Source organism: Sus scrofa, chromosome 13 (assembly GCF_054392235.1).
Source record: "Sus scrofa isolate SSC_HxYL_T2T_F1_AM1 chromosome 13, Sscrofa_HxYL_maternal_Yorkshire_Landrace_v2.0, whole genome shotgun sequence".
Taxonomy (NCBI): Eukaryota; Metazoa; Chordata; class Mammalia; order Artiodactyla; family Suidae; genus Sus; species Sus scrofa.
Window position 1 is genome coordinate 153,118,970 of NC_139395.1, and position 19,012 is coordinate 153,137,981.

Below are 19,012 nucleotides of genomic sequence, written 5' to 3' on the forward strand. Positions count from 1 at the left end.
ACCCACAACTAATGGATAATTGAGTTCTGTGGCATTTACCTTGCAAACATCTCAAGCGCTTATCTCCTTTTGTCCACAGCCATGGCCACTGTGGTTCAGGCCATCATCATGATTATCTGAATGGTTATAATCTCTTTAAAAGATTGCTTCACTCCAAACTTACCCCCAACCCCTTTAACCAGGCATCCATGTGCAGCCAGTATGACTGGTCTCTAAACAAAAATGCTCAGGAAGTCCCTCCTCTATGTAAAACCCTCCAGTGGCTCCTTTTGCCCTGGGATAAAAAGACGAAAATAATAGCTAACAAGTGGGTGCACAATCTGTGCCAGGTACGGCATGACAGCTCAGTCCTTGTAGCAACCTTGTGAGGGAGGTACGACCATCACTACCATTACTTAGTGAGACTAAGTAACTTGACCAAGGCCCCACAGCTAGAAAGGGGCAGAACCATGACTCATATCTGGGTCTGTTACCTCAGAGCACACACGTTAACCACCATACTATAGGTGTAATGGCATGCAGGTTCTCTGTGACCTGCCTGCTCACGACGTCAGCCCCATCTCTTAATGAGCCCCTCTTTCCTCCTTTATGCTCCAGCTTTGAGCCACTTGCATGTCATGGACCTTGACAGGCTGTTTCATGCCTGGTTTTGCTTGTTCTGGCACACGAATCCCTCTTCTAGAGTGCCCTCTCACCTTTGTCTGTCTTTCAAGATTCAGCTCAAGTGGGAACTCCTCCATGAGCCTTTTCTGGACTCCCCATGTCCTTTTCTGGTAGAAGTGACCATGCCCCTCCCTTTGTATCACTGTTCTCTCTTTATGCTTCCATCATAGAAACCACAATCCTTTCCTACCCTTACATAGATAAATATGGCTCCTCTTAGATGTCTATGAATCCTTAAATCCTGGGACTTCATCTTTCTAATCCACTTTATCCCAATTCCTAACAGATTGCTGGGCATGTTAAATGGGTACTGTCAATATTGTTGAATGAATAAAAACATTTGTTTGCACATAAAATATGGTGCTTGGTCAAAGCTCACCATGCCATTATGCTGTGAGACATATTACTTTTATTTTACAGCATCAATGCAATTAGTAAGTTTTTTTTTTCTTTATTTAAGGACTATATATTGAAACTTTGAAGAGGTATATGCAGCTTTAGGGTAACTAAAATGAGAGCAGTGGATAGGAGTGGAGAGAAGACCCTGTAGCCCACCTGTTACAACTGTTTTCACCTGGGAAAGTATTTAGTAACAATGAGATATCACCATACAAACCAAATTTGGTATAGGAATTATATACATATCTAGCCTTAGCTGGGTGGATATAGATGATTTACATTTGAAACACAATGCATACATTTTGTTGTGCACAAGAATAAAATCAATCTGAACATTTAATTTAAAAGCAAAAATAACAGCAGTGGAAAACCATGATCAACTTAGGGCAAAACAAATGATGCTGTGATAAAGCATCCTTCCCCCAAATTCCAGAAATGCCAACTTTACATCTGTACATATGTAGCCTGGCAAACACTACACAGTAGCCTGGTTTCTTCATTACTGGCCACCAAATGGTATTCCAAATTGATACATTCTGGTCACACCTTAAAGCCATATATATCTCTAACATTCCCACCTACCCATAAATCTCAGTTCAAGGGAAACATCCTTGAGAAAGCCTTCCCTGATCTCACAGTACAATCTATCTATCTATCTACCTATCTATCTATATCCTTTAAGATCTTTATTTCTTTCCCTTAGGAAGCTTATCTTAGTTTGTAATTACATAGTCAATTCTCCGTTATTTTGCTAATGGTCAATTCCCCAAAGCATCTGTAAACCCAAGAGATCAGAGACCTAGCCTGATTTTATCATTTTTCCCCCCAGTGACTGATACATAGCCAAGATTTCTATAAATATTTTGAAGGAATGATGAATGATTCCTTCACCTCTTACTCACGCATTGTCCTGTTCTAAGAATTATACATGATTCCTCATGAGACTCAAGCTGATACCCAATCCATTCCTCTTCATTGTTCCCCTTCATTAGAAAACAGGCTGAGTCCTTATTTTCTAATCCTTTTCCCTCCCATACCTCCATTCAAAAAGGTTCTTAGAAGTGGCCACTTCTAACCAACCTGAACTTCCTGACTTGTGTGGGATCCAGGTCAAGATCATGCAACATGAAATAATGAACTCAGCAAAGGAAAACATATAGTGACTGAAGGAGCTATTGGGTTATTTTAAAGCCTACACAACTCCTAAAAAACCTATTAATTCAGTAAAAATAATTTAAATCACTTTTTTTTCATCATACAGACAAAAGTGGGTTTATTTGCTGATTTTTTCCACTTCTCAGTATATTTTGGCTTTGCTTAGAGAAAGTCTTGGAAAGTAGTTGAATTGTGCTGATTGTTGGCAAGAAGTAAGCCAGCCACATGTGTGGCTCCTAGCCAAATTATCTGGGGGTTGTTCTTAAATAACAGGGCCATGGCTCCATGATTCTTCCCCTCTCAAGGGTCTTGGCCTGCTCCTCCTTCCTAATCTCTTGATCCCCTCCAACGTCCTACATCTTCCCCTCCCTTCTTGTCTATCACAAAGCTATGTCCCTGAGCTTCTTCACAAATATAAAACATTCACCCTCTGAGGTTCTTATGGATAAAAAAAAAAAAAAAAAAAAATCCTATGTGTCTTACTCTGCTGGTCCTGGGTGGAGGCAGCAAAGAGATTGGGAGGTGTGATCGTCAAAGATCTGCTTTCAGGAATAGAGACTAGTGAAAGGTTAATTTCTGGAAATCTAGAGCATTTGAGGACAATTCCTTCATTAATTTTCCTCAGTACCAGCCTCTACTTAAATTGCCTTTGGAAAGTCCAGTTTAAGAGAAAGAACAAGCAGTATAGAACTCGCCAGGGACTTTCCCCCAGGGCTGCTCCTTTCTTTGAATCTCTGGGACATTAAGGCAAGAAAAAGAGATGTCCCGTCTGGAGTGGCCTTCCTACCCCAAGGGCCAGCCCGGAGAAGGACTTTTGAAGACAGTAGGGGTGGTGCCCGTAAGGAACTCTGGAGATTAAGGGATGCGGATGCGGGCAGTAGCGGTGACGTCATTTTCTTTTGGTTCATTAAGCAGGAGGTGGGATAAAGAATCAAAAGGAGAGGACAGAAGAAGCAGGGTAGAAAAAGATATAGGTAAAAAAAAAAAAAAAAAAAGGAGGTATAAATAGACAAACGCTATTACAGCAATTCCCTAGAGGATAAACTCGCATTATTTGACTTAAATCTATTGAAACTAATTTTAAAAACAATAAAAGACTCCATCAAATTGGTACTTCTTTTTTTCTCCCCAAAGAATACTGCAGCTGGTGACCAGATCTGGGAACTGACACCCTAGATTTGGTGTCACCGAGGCAAGGTCCCCAAGGCAGCTGGAGGGGACTCATGGCCCAAGAGTCTGGGTCCCTTCCACATGCATACACGCTAGAAAGGTCCCCGTTTCCAAGGAAAAGGAGTTCTTTCCGTCCGTGTCATGCCAGAAACACGGTGGAGGCACCAGACGCTATCCACAGCTGCGTCTTGTTGAGCACTCCCGTTCATCCGCGAGGGCAACCTGCTGCCCCTTGTGAGGGCTGTTAAGCCCGGGTCCTGTAAGTTCGGCTCCAACTTTGCCCTCGCTCCGCGCCCAGGGTTCCCAGGACCGAGCTGCTCTGGCGTGAGCCCTCGGCTTAGCCCCCAGCTCGCGGCCCCCAGCCCCGCCACTGCCCCTCCCCTACCTGGGCGCTTTTTGCCCGCCCTCCTCGCCGCCCTTCATCATACCTGGCGCCCCAGCCCGGGCTCCCTCACCCGGGGCAGCGCCGGCCCCTCAGCCGTGGGTCTTTCACGAGACGTGCTTAAGACAGCGCGCAGGGCCCGCTGCCTACGCCAAGGTCACGATCTTGGAGCGGCTGGTGGCCCTAGGGTCCGGCCACTGCAGCCCCCGCAGACCCTCTGCGCCGCAGCCGCCGCCCGGCCTGGGAGCCCCGCCCCCGTCACGCCCGCCCGCCCCCTCGGGGTCTCAGACTGCAGGGCCCAGCTCCCCTCTGAGCCGGCTCTCGGGCTGCTCTCTAACATCCACCCCCGGCAGCTCGGTCCCCTCACCGACTTCCCAGGATGAGGTGAGCTGATTCCCCTGGAGCCTGAGGCGGAGAGCCGCGCGTCGGGTCTGGTTCCCCGGGCGGCGGGCCCCGCACTCGGGTCCTCTCCTGTTCTTCTGGGGCCGCGCCGGGCTTTCCTGGACCCCAGATCCTGCTTCTGAGGTCGAAGAGACCCCCTCCCCACCTCCCTTCCCTCCTTTTCCTTGAAGATGGAAAGAGGCTTAAGAGGTTGGGGGCTTATGACTCCGCCAACAGTCTCTGTGCCAGGAGTGGGAAGCTTCTTTTCTGATAAAAGACCAGAGAGTCAAGGTAAAATAAATACAAATCGCGTATCAAAGTTCTTACTCATTCTGCAAGACTCAGGTCAAGCGCTGCTTACACCGCCAGACCTCCTTGTGCTTGCAAACGGCTCCCTTCTTCCACCTTCCTGTGAGAAAGGGCGCTTTGGTTCTTTCTGGTCAGAGGCAGACACCTGTTGCGTGTCATTTCCTCTGCCCAACCCGACTATGTGTTCCTTGAAGACCGCGACCCGGCCTGCCTGGCTCATTCTTGTCCCCAGCCTCTGGCATGGCACCTGCCACCTATCAAGGGCTCGAATATTTTAGGAATAAGTGGAAAATTAATTTCTTTTGTAGAAAGCCAGTTATTTCCTTTTAGCCTCAAATAACACCTACTCCTTTGGGTGAGCAATTTGCTGTCTATAAAGAGCTACAAAAGTTATTATCCTCTTTGATGCATTAATTCCATTCTTGGGGAAATTTCCAGAACAAAATAATACTCATGTGCAGATATTCGTAGCAGGATATTTTATTACAGAAAATAATAATTTAAAAAACAACGGAAAGCAAAGAAACAAAGCCAGACTGTCAACAATAGGAAATTGGTAAAAACAAATTATGGTAGGGTAACTTAATGAGATATTATACAATCATTATAATGACAATCATCAAGGCAGGAGGGCCTCAAAATGTTTTTACAACAAGGGGGGGTATCTATTTATTTATAAAGCAAAAAAAAAAAAGATATAAAGCAACATGATGAAGTGTTTACAAAATAATATTAAGCCAAAAGAGTTAAAAAATTCATAGTTACCATGCTTAACAACATCAAATAAAAATGTAGATTTCTTCTCTGTAAAATGAAGGTAGCACCTACCTTCAGGAGTTCTTGGAGCATGAAATGAGATATTGGAGAAAGTGCCTGATACATAGTAGATACTCAGCAAAAGTTTCCATTTTCTTGCTCCAGAGAAACACATACTCACATCTAGAGTCTCACATACATCCTCATCCTAGCCCAGTTTTGCTGGTTTAACCTCCTTGCCTTCAAGCACCAGGTTAAAGTGAAGAGAATCTAGATAATAAGAGTAAATGCCAAGTCCTCTCTCAGGCCTAAAGGATTTCAAGTTCGTACGTAGTGGGGGATTTGCATATAAAAACATCGTAGAGATTTTACTTGGCAACCAGCACAGCCTGGTCAGTGCCCAAAGGCTGAATTAATTCAGCCCCAAAACTGAATGATATTTCAATCTTAGTCTGAATTTATACTCTTTAATCATCAACTTACAACTGGAGCAAAATGTTCAAATGTCTTTAAGGAAACATCATGCTAAAGAGTTATTATTACTTCCATCTTAAAGATGAAGAAACCGAGGCTTACAGAGGTTAAGGTGCATAGGGTTGGGCAGCTAGACTGTGGCAGAACTGTACCTGAATCTGATCAGCTTGACCACAGCTAAGGTGCTTGATTACTTTGCCAGTGGGTCCCAGTGTGTGCATCTCCCACTAGAGGTATAAGCTGTGCTTTTGAGTGGTGCACAGACAGTGAAGTTAAATAACAGTGTATCACATGGTGAAGAAAGTTATGCTCTCTTCAGTTCTCTTGAACCTGTGAATGTCAAGAAAGAAGTATCATTTTTTGTGGTACTTTGATTTTACCTCTCTCTACACTTGCTAATCTCCTGTTGTAACAAAGAGAGAGCCTACATTAGGATCAGCATCTTTGCCAGGCAACTGCTCCTAAGTGGAATTTAACATCATCCCTTTCTCTTCCTTTTGATATTATTCCTTATACTATTAATTTCTGATTGGTCTAGATTTTTCTAATTGGTGTAGGTTTTTCACTAATTGGTGATGTAGTTTCCATTTAAGATAAAATGATTTGGCCAGGAAAACTGGGTAATTTGAAAGGAAGATATTAAGGAACTACTAGGACCAGTGATATTTAGGTATGGGGGAAAAGGGGGAAATGTGGAGATGGTACACTGATGCCTGACATTTGGGAGATACTGCTGTATAGTCTGTAATGATCAGTGGATGCAAGGTATGATGAGGCGAGTTTCAGTTCAAAATGAATGAGAACTTTCTGACAACCAAAGCTGTCTAGGAAGATGTGAAAGGGCTGTCCTGGGGGTGTTAACCACATTCCCCTCATGCTAGGGGTTGAAGAGGAGATCAGATGCCTGTTTGTCATGAATGATGCCATGGGAAATCAAACAGCAGATGGGCTAGAATGGTTATAGTTCCTGCCAACCAGCAGAACCTGCGATTTTTAAAAGCAGAGCTTCCCAGGGAACTGGCCACTGGAGAATCTGGATATTGGAGTAAGTTACATTAACTCCCCTTGATGATAAAATCTGAAGAAGCGTTCCAAGTGAGCTTTGAGCAATAGCAGCACCACTGTGACAATTATGTGATTTATGGAGCACTTGAGAATGTTAGGGTGTTTGTTTACAATTTATTCATTTACTCTCTAATTACATTTTCTTCTTAATAACCTCTATTCAAAACCCTTGCCAAGGGCTACGAGGACGGGGCTGCTCCTTTCTTCCACACATCAGCATCTCCCAGCCCCAGGCTTTTGTGGTGTCTGCTCACCCCAAAGCAGCTGCTCCTGCTCTTCATTTAAACCCATTTTGACCAGTATATAAAAACATAGGTGGTGGAAAAGGTAAACAGCAATTTCAAAAGTTATTTCCATGTAGGAAGTTTGCTTTGCAACCATTTAGCCTAAAATTTATGATGTACAGAACCATGTTCTGACTTCGTTAAAGTTCTAGAATATGTGGCACATGCGATATCTTAGAGGTCACCTGGGTCCATTGCCTCAAAGGGTAGAAATCCTTTGAGGAGCTTATTTGACAACTAAGCTGGAGGGAGAAGAGCATCCAGATGGTCCCATGAAGGAGTAACTGCCTTCACTCAGATAACTGCATCAAGGGAAGGCTCATTCAATTGTCAGGCAGCTGTTTGGGTTAGAAAGCTCTTTCCTGAGGTTTTCGAGATGCATGTTTCCCTCACACTCCTGTCCAATCCATCTGCAAGTCTTGCTTGCTCTTATATCTAAATATATCCAGAATCAACTTCTTTTTCCACCTCCACCAACACTGGTTCATCTAAGCCGGCATTATCTTACTCTTAGAAAACCTCCTAACTTGTCCTATGTCACCCTTGCCAAGATCACTATAGTCTATTCACACAGCAACTGGTCTGATCCATTTAAAACAACTTTGATATGTCATTTCTCTGCCCAGAACCCTGTCTGTAAGAGCTTCCTATCTCAGAGTAAAACCTAGTAATATCCTTGGCCCATGGAGGCCAGCATTATCTGACCCCTGGCTATTTTTCTTATATTCTCTCCTATAATCTTTCTTTGGCTCCACACACTGATTCCCTTGGGTTCCCTTGCTGTTTTGTTTTTGTTTGGTTGGTTTTTTTTTCTTTTCAGGCTGTACCCATGGCATATGGAAGTTCCCAGGCTAGGGGTCGAATTGGAGCTGCAGCTGCCAGCCTCCACCACAGCCACAGCAATGCAGGATCCAAGCCACATCTACGACCCACACCATAGCTCACAGCAGTGCTGGATCCTTAACCCACTGAGCGGGGCCAGGGATGGAACCTGCATCCTCATGGATACTGGTCAGGTTCGTAGCCCCACCGAGCCACAACTCCTTGTTGCTGGTTTTTGAAGTGCCCAGCATATCCTGCCTTGGAGTCTTTGTGATTACTTTTCTCAGTCTGGAACACTCTTGTGCCTCACTTCTTTTGCTGTTTATTCTAAGTGTTAGCTTTTCAGAGAGGCCTTCTTTTGGGATTCCTATCCTCTAATAGCATAGCCTCTCTTTCACCCCTCCCATCATTCTTTCTTTATCCTGCTTTAGTGTTTTTTAAGTGTATTATCAATTTTCTGGTGGGTTGAGAGCAGTAAATTTGGGGTGGGTGTGATGGGGTCACAGAGAGATTTGAGCAAATCACAGCACAGAAAACACTAAACATGAATATTAAATACTCTGTTCTTTACAAACACTTCAGGATTCTAGCTACTGTGAGTTTCTTGTTGTCTGTCTTTCCTCCTGGGTCCCTAGGCTCCTGTTTCATTACTGTGAGGTTTTCTCATACTGTCACATGTAGCTCAAGTCCCTTTTTTTACTCTGACCCCTCTCACGATACTCTTAAAAATAGGGTCTTTTTAGTTCATTTTTGTTTTAATTAACTAATTTTATTGGAGTGTAACATGTTTAGAAAAAAGTGCAATTTGACCAGCGCTCACACCCTTTTCCATTCCATAAAATCCCTAGAGAGTAACCACTATCCTGACTTTTAACGCCACGGATTTTTTAATATTTATGTTAATGGAACCATTCAGTAAATACAATTTTATGCCTAGCTTCTTTCTCCCAACAATTTGTGAGACTCAGCCATACTGTGCAATAGTTCGTTGCTATTCATTGTTGGTTATTGTTCCATTGTGTGACCATGCCACAATTTATTGATTGCTTTTATTACTATTGGTGGGCATTTGAATTGCTTCCAGTTTTGAGACATTATGAATAATGCTGCCATGAACATTCCTGTGTATGTCTCTTGGTGTACATGTGCTTGCATTTCTGTTAGGCAATATATAGGAGTAGCATTACTTGGTTAAAAGTTATGCATACGTATAGCCCTAGAAGATATTGCCAAAGAATTTTCCCATAGTGGTCATACCAGTATAAATGAAAGTTCTTATTTATCTCCTGTGTGTTTAAACTGATATCTTATTGCAGTTTTTTTTTTGTATTTCCTTAATGACCAGTGAAGTTGAGTATTTTTTCATATGTTTATAGGCTATTTAGATATTCTCTTTAATGAAGTGTCTGTCTATGTCTCCCTTCCCTTTCTCACTTTAAAAATTGGACTATTGCTCTTTTTCCTTAGCAATATATTTTTTTTCTAATATTTTGAGCTTATATTGTAGGCTTGTTGACAATTATTGGTGTTGACAATCTTTTCCCAATACTGTGGTTTGCCTTTTCAGTTATTTTTAAATTGATGTGTAGGCGATTTACAATATTATGTTAGTTTCAGGTGTACAACCTCTTCACTCTCTTAATAGTGCCTTTTCATGAAGAGAAGGTCTTATTTTTATTTATTTATTTATTTTTTAAGGCCACACTTGCGGCATATGGAAGTTCCCAGGCTAGGGGTCCAATCGGAGCTACAACTACTGGCCTGTGCCACAGCCACAGCAACGCGAGATCTGAACTGAGTCTGCAACCTACATCACAGCTCATGCCAACACCAGATCCTTAACCCACTGAGTGAGGCCAGGGAGTTCCCATTGTGGCTCAGTGGTAAGAAACTCAACTAGTATCCATTTTTTTCCCCAAAGAATGTCCAGTTGGCTTGGAACAATTTATTGAAAAGATCAACTTTCCCATACTGTTCTGTGTGTCACTATTGCATTCAAATACCCACATATGTGTGGGTCTGTTTATGAATTCAGTTGTCTCTGATTGCCTATTATCTATTCTTTTGCCAAAATACTACACTATGTTATTTATAGTAAGCTGTGAAATCTGGTACAGTACGTTCTCCAACTTAATGGCTACTCTTGAACCTTTGCATTTCCATGTGTATTTTTATTTTTAAAATTTTATTTATTATTTATTATTAAAGTTGATTTACAATGTTTTGCAATTTCTGTTGTACAGCACAGTGACGCAGTTATATTTGAACCTTTTCTTGTTTCCTGCAGTAGGCTTGTATTACTATAAACTTCCCTCTTAGAATTGCTTTTGCTGCATCCCATAGGTTTTGGAGTGTCATATCTTTGTTGTCATTTGCTTCTAAGTATTTTTTAATTTCCTCTTTGGTTTCTTCAGTGATCCATTGGTTGTTTAACAGCATGTTGTTTAGTCTCCACATGTTTGTGTTTTTTTTTTGCAGTTTTTTTCTTGTTGTTGATTTCCAGTTGTATAGTGCTGTGGTCGGAAAAGATGCTTGATATTTCAATTTTCTTAAAGTTACTGAGGCTTGCTTTGTGGCCAGAATGTGATCAATCCTAGAGAATGTTCCATGTGCACTTGAAAAGAATGTGTATTCTTCTGCTTTTGGATGGAATGTCCTATAAATATCTATTGAGTCCATCTGATCTAATGCTTCATTTAGGGCCTGTGTTACCTTGTTGATTTTGTGTCTGGATGATCTGTCCATTGCTGTCAGTGGGGTGTTAAAGTCCCCCAATATTATTGTGTTATTGTTAATTTCTCCTTTTAAGGTTATTAGCAGTTGCTATATTGAGGGGATCCTATGTTGGGTGCAAATATACTTACAATTGTTATATCTTCTTCTTGGATTGATCCTTTGATCATTATGTAATGTCCTTCCTTCTCTCTTATATTCTTTAAGTTCTATTTTGTCTGATATGAGTATTTCTACTCCAGCTTTCTTTTGATTCTTGTTTGCATGGAATATTTTCTTCCATCCTCTCACTTTCCATTTGTATGTGTCCCTAGAAGTGAAGTGGGTCTCTTGAAGACAGCATATATGTGGATCTTGTTTTCATATCCGTTCAGCCAGTCTATGTCTTTTGGTTGGGGCATTTAGTCCATTTACATTTAAGGTAATTATCAATATGTATGTTCTTATTGCCATTTTATTAGCTGTTTTGGATTTTTTTTTTTTTTGTCTTTTTGCCTTTTCTAGGGCCACTCCAGCGGCATATGGAGGTTCCCAGCCTAGGAGTTGAATCAGAGCTGTAACCACCAGCCTACACCAGAGCCACAGTAATGTGGGATCCAAGCTGCATCTGTGACCTACACCACAGCTCATGGCAACGCCAGATCCTTAACCCACTGAACAAGGCTAGGGATCAAACCCATAACCTCATGTTTCCTACTCGGATTTGTTAACCACTGAGCCATGACGGGAACTCCTGTAAAGCTTTTGATTTCTCCTTCAACTCTGAGTGAGAGCCTTGCTGAGTAAAGTAATTTTGGTTGGGGTTTTCTCCTTTCATCATGTTAAGTATATTGTGCCACTCCCTTCTGACCTGCAGAGTTTCTGCTGAAAAATCTGCCAGTAACCTTGTCAGGGTTCCCTTGTATGTTATTTGTTTCTTTACCCTAGCTGCTTTCACTATTTTCTCTTTGTCTTTAGTTTTGGTCAATTTAATTAATATGTGTCTCAGGGTATTCCTCCAATGGGTTTATTTTACATGGTACTCATTGTGCTTCCTGGATTTGAGTGAGTGGTTTTCCTTCCCCATGTTAGGGAAGTTTTCGGCTATTATCTCTTTGAGTATTTTTTCTGTTCCTTTTCTCTCTTCTCCCTCTGGCACCCATGTAATATGGATGTTGGTACATTTAACATTGTCCCAGAGTTCTCTGAGACTGTCGTCATTTCTTTTCAATCTTTTTTCTCTTTTCTGTTCTGCATCAGTGATTTCCACTAGTCTGTCCACCTTGCTTATTCATTCTTCTGCGCCTTGTATTCTGCTGCTGGTTGCTTCTAATGAATTTTTTATTTCAGTTACTGTATTTTGCATCTTTGCTTGCTTAAGTTTTAAATCTTGTATTTCTTTGCTCAGTGTTTGTTGTAAGTTATCAATCTTTGCCTCCAGTTTATTTCCAGTGTCTTGCATCATCTTCGGCATCATCAATCTAAAGTCTTTTTCCTGGAGGCTGAGAATCTCCAGATCACTTAGCTGTTTTTCTGGGTTTTTTTCTTGCTCCCTTATCTGAGTTATAGTTCTTTGCCTTTTCATTTTTATAGGTTTTGGTGTGGTCTCCTTTTGCAGACAATAGAGTTGTAGCCTCTCTTACTTCTGATGTCAGCCACTTTTGTGGCTGAAGTTGGTAAGGGGGCTTGCTATAGGCTTCCTGATGGGAGGGACTGCCCACTGGTAGGTGGGGCTGATTCCTGTCCCTCTGGTGGGTGGAGTTTTGTCTCTGGATGAGATTAGAAGTACTTTGTGCCTGGGGGTCTTTATGGAGTCTGTTTACTGATGGGTAGGGCTGTGATCCCATCTGGGTTATTGTTTGAACTGGGACTTCTCAGCCCTGATGGGTGGGGCCAGATTTTCCCAAGAGGCCGCCTCTAGAGAAACACACACTGATTAATATTCCCACCATCTTTGCCTCCAAATCCCTTCCTCCACAACAAGCTACAGCAAACCCCTGTTTTCTAGGAGATCCTCCATGAACTACAGTCAGGTCCAACCTAGATTCTTACATCTGTGCTTTGCCCTGGGACCCAGTGTACATGAAAGCCTCCGTGTGCCTTTCAAGAATGGGGTCTTTGTTTCTCCTGGTCCCATGGAGCTCCTGTGCACAAGCCTCACTGGCCTTCAATGCCAGATGCTTTGGGGGCCCTTTCTCCCAGTGCCAGATCCCCAGGCATGGGGATTTGACATGGGGCTCAGAACTCTCACTCCTCTAGGTGGGTCTCTGTGATATAGTTTCTTTCCAGTCTGTGGGGCTTCCCACCTGGCAGGCGTGGGGTTGCTTATATCATGTAATCAGTTACCCCTCCTACCTCTCAATGTGGCCTCCTCTTTGTCTTCTGGAGTATGATATCTTTTTGAAAGTTTCCAGTCCATTTGGTTGAAGGTTGTTCTGTATTTGGCTGTAATTTTTGCTGTTTTTATGAGAGAAGGTGAGCTCTGTCTCTGACCCAGTTTTATATATACATATATATAAACACACACACACACACACACACACACACACACACACACACACACACACACACACACAGATTCATTTTCTTATATTATCTTCCATCATGGTCTGCCCCAAGAGATTGGATAAAGTTCTCTGTGCTATAGAGTAGAACCTCATCACTTATACATTCTAAATGTAATAGTTTGTATCTACTCACTGCAAACTCTCAGTCCATCCCAGTCCCTTTTCTGTCCCCCTGGGCAACCACTAGTCTGTTCTCTATGTCTGTGAGTTTGTTTCTATTTTGTAAATAGGTTCATTTGTGCCATTCTTTAGATTCCAGATATATGATATCATATGGTATTTGTCTTTCTAACTTCACTTAGTCTAAGAATCTCTAGTTCCATCCATGTTGCTGCAATTGGCATTATTTTGTCCTTCTTATGACTGAGTAGTATTCCATTGTATATATGTACCACATCTTCTTAATCCACTCATTAGGTTGTTTCCATGTCTTCGCTATTGTAAATAGTGCTCAATGAACATAGGGGTGCATGTATCTTTTTCAATGAAAGTTTTGTCTGGATATATGCCCAAGAGTGAGACTGCTGGATCATTTGACAGTTCTACATTTAGTTTTCTGAGGATCATTGAAACTGTTTTCCATAGTGGTTGTGCCAATTTATATTCTTAACAACAGTGTAGAAGGGTTCCCTTTTCTCCACACCTTCTCCAGCATTTGGTTATTTGTTAATTTGTTAGTGATAGCCATTCTGACCAGTGTGAGATGGTACCTCATTGTAGTTTTGATTTGCATTTCTCTAATAATTAGTGGTGGTGAGCACTTTTTCAAGACTTTCTCCCATTCTCTGTGTTGTTTTTTATTTTTTAAATTAGTTTCCTTTGCTGTGCAAAAGCTTGTAAGTTTGATTAGGTCCCTTTTGTTTAATTTTGTTTTTATTTCTATTGCCTTGGGAGATTGACCTAAGAAAACATTTGTATGGTTAATGTCAGAGGATATTTTGCCTATGTTCTCTTCTAGGAGTTTTATGGTGTCATGTATTATGTTTAAGTCTTTAAGCCATTTTGAGTTTATTTTTGTGCATGATGTTATGTTGTTCTAGTTTCATTGATTTACATGCAACTTTCCAGTTTTGCCAGCACCACTTCCTGAAGAAACTGTCTTTTTCCAATTTTATATTCGTGCCTACTTTGTTGAAGATTAATGACCATAGGTGTCTGGGTTTATATCTGGGCTTTGTATTCTGTTCTATTGGTCTATATGTCTGTGTTTGTACCAGTACCACAGTCTTGACTACTGTAGTTCTGTAATTTCTGAAGTCTGGGAGAGTTATGTCTGCTTTGATTTCCCCCCTCTCAGGATTGCTTTGTCAATTCTAGGTCTTTTATAGTTCCATATACATTTTTGGATTATTTGTTCTTTCTGTGAAAAATTTCATGGGCAATTTGATAGGGGATCATGTTAAATCTGTAGATAGCTTTGGCTAGTATGGCCATTTTAACAGTACTAATTCTTTCAATCCTGGATCATGGAATCTCTTTCCATTTCTTTGTATCCTCTTTAATTTTCTTTATTAATGTTTTATAGTTCTCAGCATGTAAGTCTTTCTCCTCCTTGGTCAGTTTATTCCTAGATATTTTGTTTTGGGGGGGTGTGATTTTAGAAGGTATTTTTTTATGTTCCTTTTCTATTGTTTCATTGACAGTATACAGAAATGCAACCAATTTATGAATGTTAATCTCGTATCTTGTTATTTTCTTGAACTCATGGATCAAATTGAATAGTTTTTGTGTGAAGACCTTAGGGTTTTCTATATATAGAATCCTGTCATCTGCATAGAGTGACAATTTTACCTCTTCTCTTTCAATTTGGATACCTTTTATTTATTTATTTATTTATTTATTTATTTATTTGTCTTTTTGCTATTTCCTCCCACGGCGTATGGAGGTTCCCAGGCTAGGGGTCGAATCAGAGCTGTAGCCACCTGCCTACGCCAGAGCCACAGCAACGAGGGATCCGAGCCGCGTCTGCGACCTACACCATAGCTCACGGCAACGCCGGACCCTTAACCCACTGAGCAAGGGCAGGGACTGAACCCGCAACCTCATGGTTCCTAGTCGGATTCGTTAACCACTGTGCCACAACGGGAACTCCAGGATACCTTTCATTTATTTATTTTTGTCTGATTGCTGTGGCTAGGACTACCAATGCTATGTTGAATAAAAGTGATGAAGTGGGCATCCTTGTATTGTTCCTGCTTATAGTAGGAAGGCTTTCATCTTTTCTCTGTTGAGTATTATATTGGCTGTGGGTTTGTCATAAATGGCTTTTATTATGTTGAGATATGTTCCCTCTATACCCACTTTGGTAAGAGTTTTTATCATGAATGAATGTTGGACTTTGTCAAATTCTTTTTGTGCATCCATTGAGTTAATCACATGGTTTTTGACTTTTCTTTTGTTAATGTGGTGGATGACATTGATTGATTTGCATATGTTGAACCATCCTTGTGAACTTGGGATGAATCCCACTTGGTTGTGGTGTATGATATTTCTTATGTGTTATTGGATTTGGTTGGCTAAAATTTTGTTGAGAATTTTTACATCCATATTCATCAAATATATTAGCCTATACTTTTCTTTTTTGATAGTATCTTTGTCTGGTTTGGTTTTATGGTGATGGTGGCTTCATAGAATGTCTTTGGAAGTGTTCCTTCTTCAGTCTTTTGGAAGAGTTTAAGAAGTATGGGTATAAGTTCTTTGTAAGTGTGGTAGAATTTGGCTCTGAAACCATCTGGTCCTGGACTTTAGTTTGTAAGTTTTTTTTTTTTTCTTTGTCTTTTTGCCATTTCTTGGGCCGCTCCTGCGGCATATGAAGGTTCCCAGGCTAGGGGTCTAATCAGAGCCGTAGCTCCAGCCTACGCCAGAGCCACAGCAACGTGGGATCCGAGCCACGTCTGCGACCTACACCACAGCTCACAGCAACGCCGGATCTTTAACCCACTGAGCAAGGCCAGGGATCGAACCCGCAACCCCATGGTTCCTAGTCAGATTCGTTAACCACTGTGCCACCACGGGAACTCCCTGTAAGAAGTTTTTAAATTTCATATTCAATTTTATTTCTAGTGATTGGTCTGTTCTGATTATTTCCTCTTGATTTAGGTTTGGTGGGCTGTATGTTTCTAGAGACTTGTCCATTTCTTCTAGGTTGTCAAATTTGTTGGCATATAATTGTTCATAGTATTCTCTTATTTTTTTTTTGAATTTCTGCAGTATTTCTCTGTGATCAGCCTGACCAGAGTTTTGTCAATTTTGTTTATCCTTTTAAAGAAACAGCTATTCATTTTATTTATTTTTTCTATCTTTTTTTAGTCTTTATTTGCTCCCTGATCTTTATGATTTCCTTTCTTCTGCTGAGTTTAGAATTTGTATATTCTGCTTTTTCTAATTATTTTAGATGGTAAGTTAGGTTGTTGATTTAAGATTTTCCTTCTATTTTGAGGAAGGCCTGTACTGCTATGAACTTTCCTCTAAGAACTGCTTTTGCAGCATCCCATAGATTTTCTATGATTGTGTTTTCATTTTTGTTTGTCTCAAGGTATGTATAAATTTCTTTTTTGATTTCCTGGTTGATCCATTGTATTTCTAGTAGCATGTTGTTTAGCCCCCATGCAGTTTTTTTTTTTTCTCATTACTTTTCCTGTGGTTGAGTTTTATGCCATTGTGGTCAAAAAAGATACTTGGAATAATTTCTGTCCTCTTAAATAAGTTGAGGTTAGTTTTGTGCCCCAATATGTGGTCAGTGTTAGAAAATGTTCCATGTGTATTTGAAAAGAATATATATATATTTTTTTTGATGTAATGCTCTGAAAATATCAGTTAAGTCTAACTGTTTTATTGTATCATTTGGAGTCTCTATTGCCTTATTGATTTTCTGTCTAAAAGATCTGTTCATTGATATGAATGGGATATTAAAGTCTCCTACTATTATTGTATAACCATCAATATCTGCCTTTATGTCTGTTAGTATTCATTGTATATATTTGGGTGCTCCTATATTAGGGGCGTATATGTTGATAAGTGTAATATCCTCTTCTTGAATTGATTATTTTGTCATTATGTAGTGTCCTTTTTCTTTATGGCCTTCTTTTAAAAGTCTATTTTGTCTGATATGACTGTTGCAACTCCTGCTTTCCTATCATTTCCATTCACATGAAATAACTTTTTCCATCCCCTCACTTTCAATCTATATGTGTCCTTTGCCTTAAGGTGGGTTTCTTATAGGCAGCATATTGTAGGCTTTTGTTTAATCTGGTCTTTTAGGATAGGTTTAGTATTGCTGTTATCATTTTAGTTTTTGTTTGAGAAATTCTTTATTTCTCTGCCTATTTTCAATAATAAGCCTGCTGGGTAGAGTATTCTAGTTTGCAAGTTTGAATGTATCTTGCCACTCTCTTCCGGCCTATAGTGTTTCCATAGAGAAATCAACTGATAGCCTTATGGAGGTTCCCTCATAGTTAATATTTTGTTTTCCTCTTACTGCCTTTAAGATCCTTTCCTTTAATGTTTGCCATTGTTATTGTGATATGTCTTGGTGTAGGTCTGTTTGGGTTCAGCTTGTCTGGGGCTTTCTGTGCTTCCTGTATCTGGGTATCTGTTTCCTATTTAGATTCGGAAAGTTTTCAGCCATAATTTCTTCAAATACATTTTCTTTCTTTCTTTCCTTCTTTCTTTTCTTCCTTTCTTTCCTTCTTTCTTTTCTTTCTCTCTCTCTCTCTCTCTCTCTCTCTCTTTCTTTCTTTTGTCTTTTTGCCTTTTCTAGGGCAGCTCCTGCAACATATGGAGGTTCCCAGGCTAGGGGTCTAATGGGAGCTGTAGCTGCCAGCCTATACCACTGCCACTGCGTCTGTGACCTGCACCACAGCTCACAGCCATGCCAGATCCGTAACCCACTGAGCAAGGCCAGGGATCAAACCCGCAACCTCATGGTTCCTAGTCAGATTCGTTAACCACTGAGCCAGGATGGAAACTCCATTCAAATACATTTTCAATCCCCTTTTTCTTCTCCTTCTTGGATCCCTCTTATGTGTAGATTGGCATGCTTTATATTATCCCATAGCTCTCCTACATTGCTTTCTTTCTTTTTTTTCTTCATTTGGTGTTCTGTCTGCTATCCCAATTGGATGATTTCTATTATTTTACCTTCTAAGTCACTTATTCCTTCCTCTGCATTATTCATTCTGCTCTTTAATGCCTTTAACTCAGCTTTCATCTTTGCAAATGATTTTCTAATTTTCCTTGGCTCCTCCTTATAGTTTCTAGGTCCTTTTAAAAGTATTCTGCATTACTATTCTTAATTTCTTCAATACTTCCATTACTTCCTTTTTGAACTCAACGTCTATTAGACTGCAGAGGTCTGTTTCATTGTTTGCTCCTTCATGGGAATTTTCCTGTTCTTTTAACTGGGAATGGTTCCTGTGCTTCTTCATTTTGCTTATATTTTTCTTACTCTGTGAGTTTAGGGAAAACAATTATCTACTCTAGTCTTGGAGAGCTATTTATATACGGGAACACTCCTGAGTAGCTTATGATGGCTTACTATTTTTTTTGGTAGTAAAATAGTGAGGGGTCCTTTTGGTTGAATGCTTGCTGTCTCTTTCCTCAGTGCATTCAGGCCATTATCCTCTCAGCAGGTGGGTGTGAAGGTGTACAGCCTGCACTTGTTTCCATGGAGGTGGGGGCAGTGGGCAGCACCCTGTTGCTGGGCCATTGGCAGTGTCAGGGAGCCATGGGGAGATGGGGGCTGCAGGCACTCAGCAGTGGCAGTGATCCTCAGGGAGGTGGAGGCAGAACCCAGGACCCTTGGCAGCAGCAATAACAGGGTGTTTATGTTCCTAGGAAGGTGGAAGCAACAGACAGTACTTTGTTGCAGGGCC

The 19,012-nt window shown here is 40.9% G+C and overlaps 2 protein-coding genes across 4 annotated transcripts in view; one reads left to right on the forward strand and one right to left on the reverse strand.

Annotated features, from left to right (window-relative positions):
• CASR (calcium sensing receptor) overlaps positions 1–4,559 on the reverse strand; it is an 84,998-nt gene extending 80,439 nt beyond the window's left edge. Inside the window, exon 1 of one of the 3 annotated variants that reach the window (XM_005654038.4) lies at positions 4,478–4,559. The gene's annotated coding sequence lies outside the window, so the exon portion shown is untranslated. Of the gene's footprint in view, positions 1–3,815; positions 3,989–4,136 lie in introns of those variants that run through there. The other 2 variants (XM_021068447.2, XM_021068446.2) reach the window with 2 other exon arrangements.
• The window catches only part of LOC146397704 (uncharacterized), a 68,607-nt gene continuing 52,674 nt past the window's right edge, over positions 3,080–19,012 (forward strand). The window contains exons 1-3 of the mRNA XM_084989975.1: positions 3,080–3,191; positions 3,717–4,153; positions 6,571–6,734. Of these exons, the coding sequence (XP_084846101.1) occupies positions 3,080–3,191; positions 3,717–4,153; positions 6,571–6,606 (585 nt within the window). The 3' untranslated portion in view covers positions 6,607–6,734. The remainder of the gene's footprint in view (positions 3,192–3,716; positions 4,154–6,570; positions 6,735–19,012) is intronic.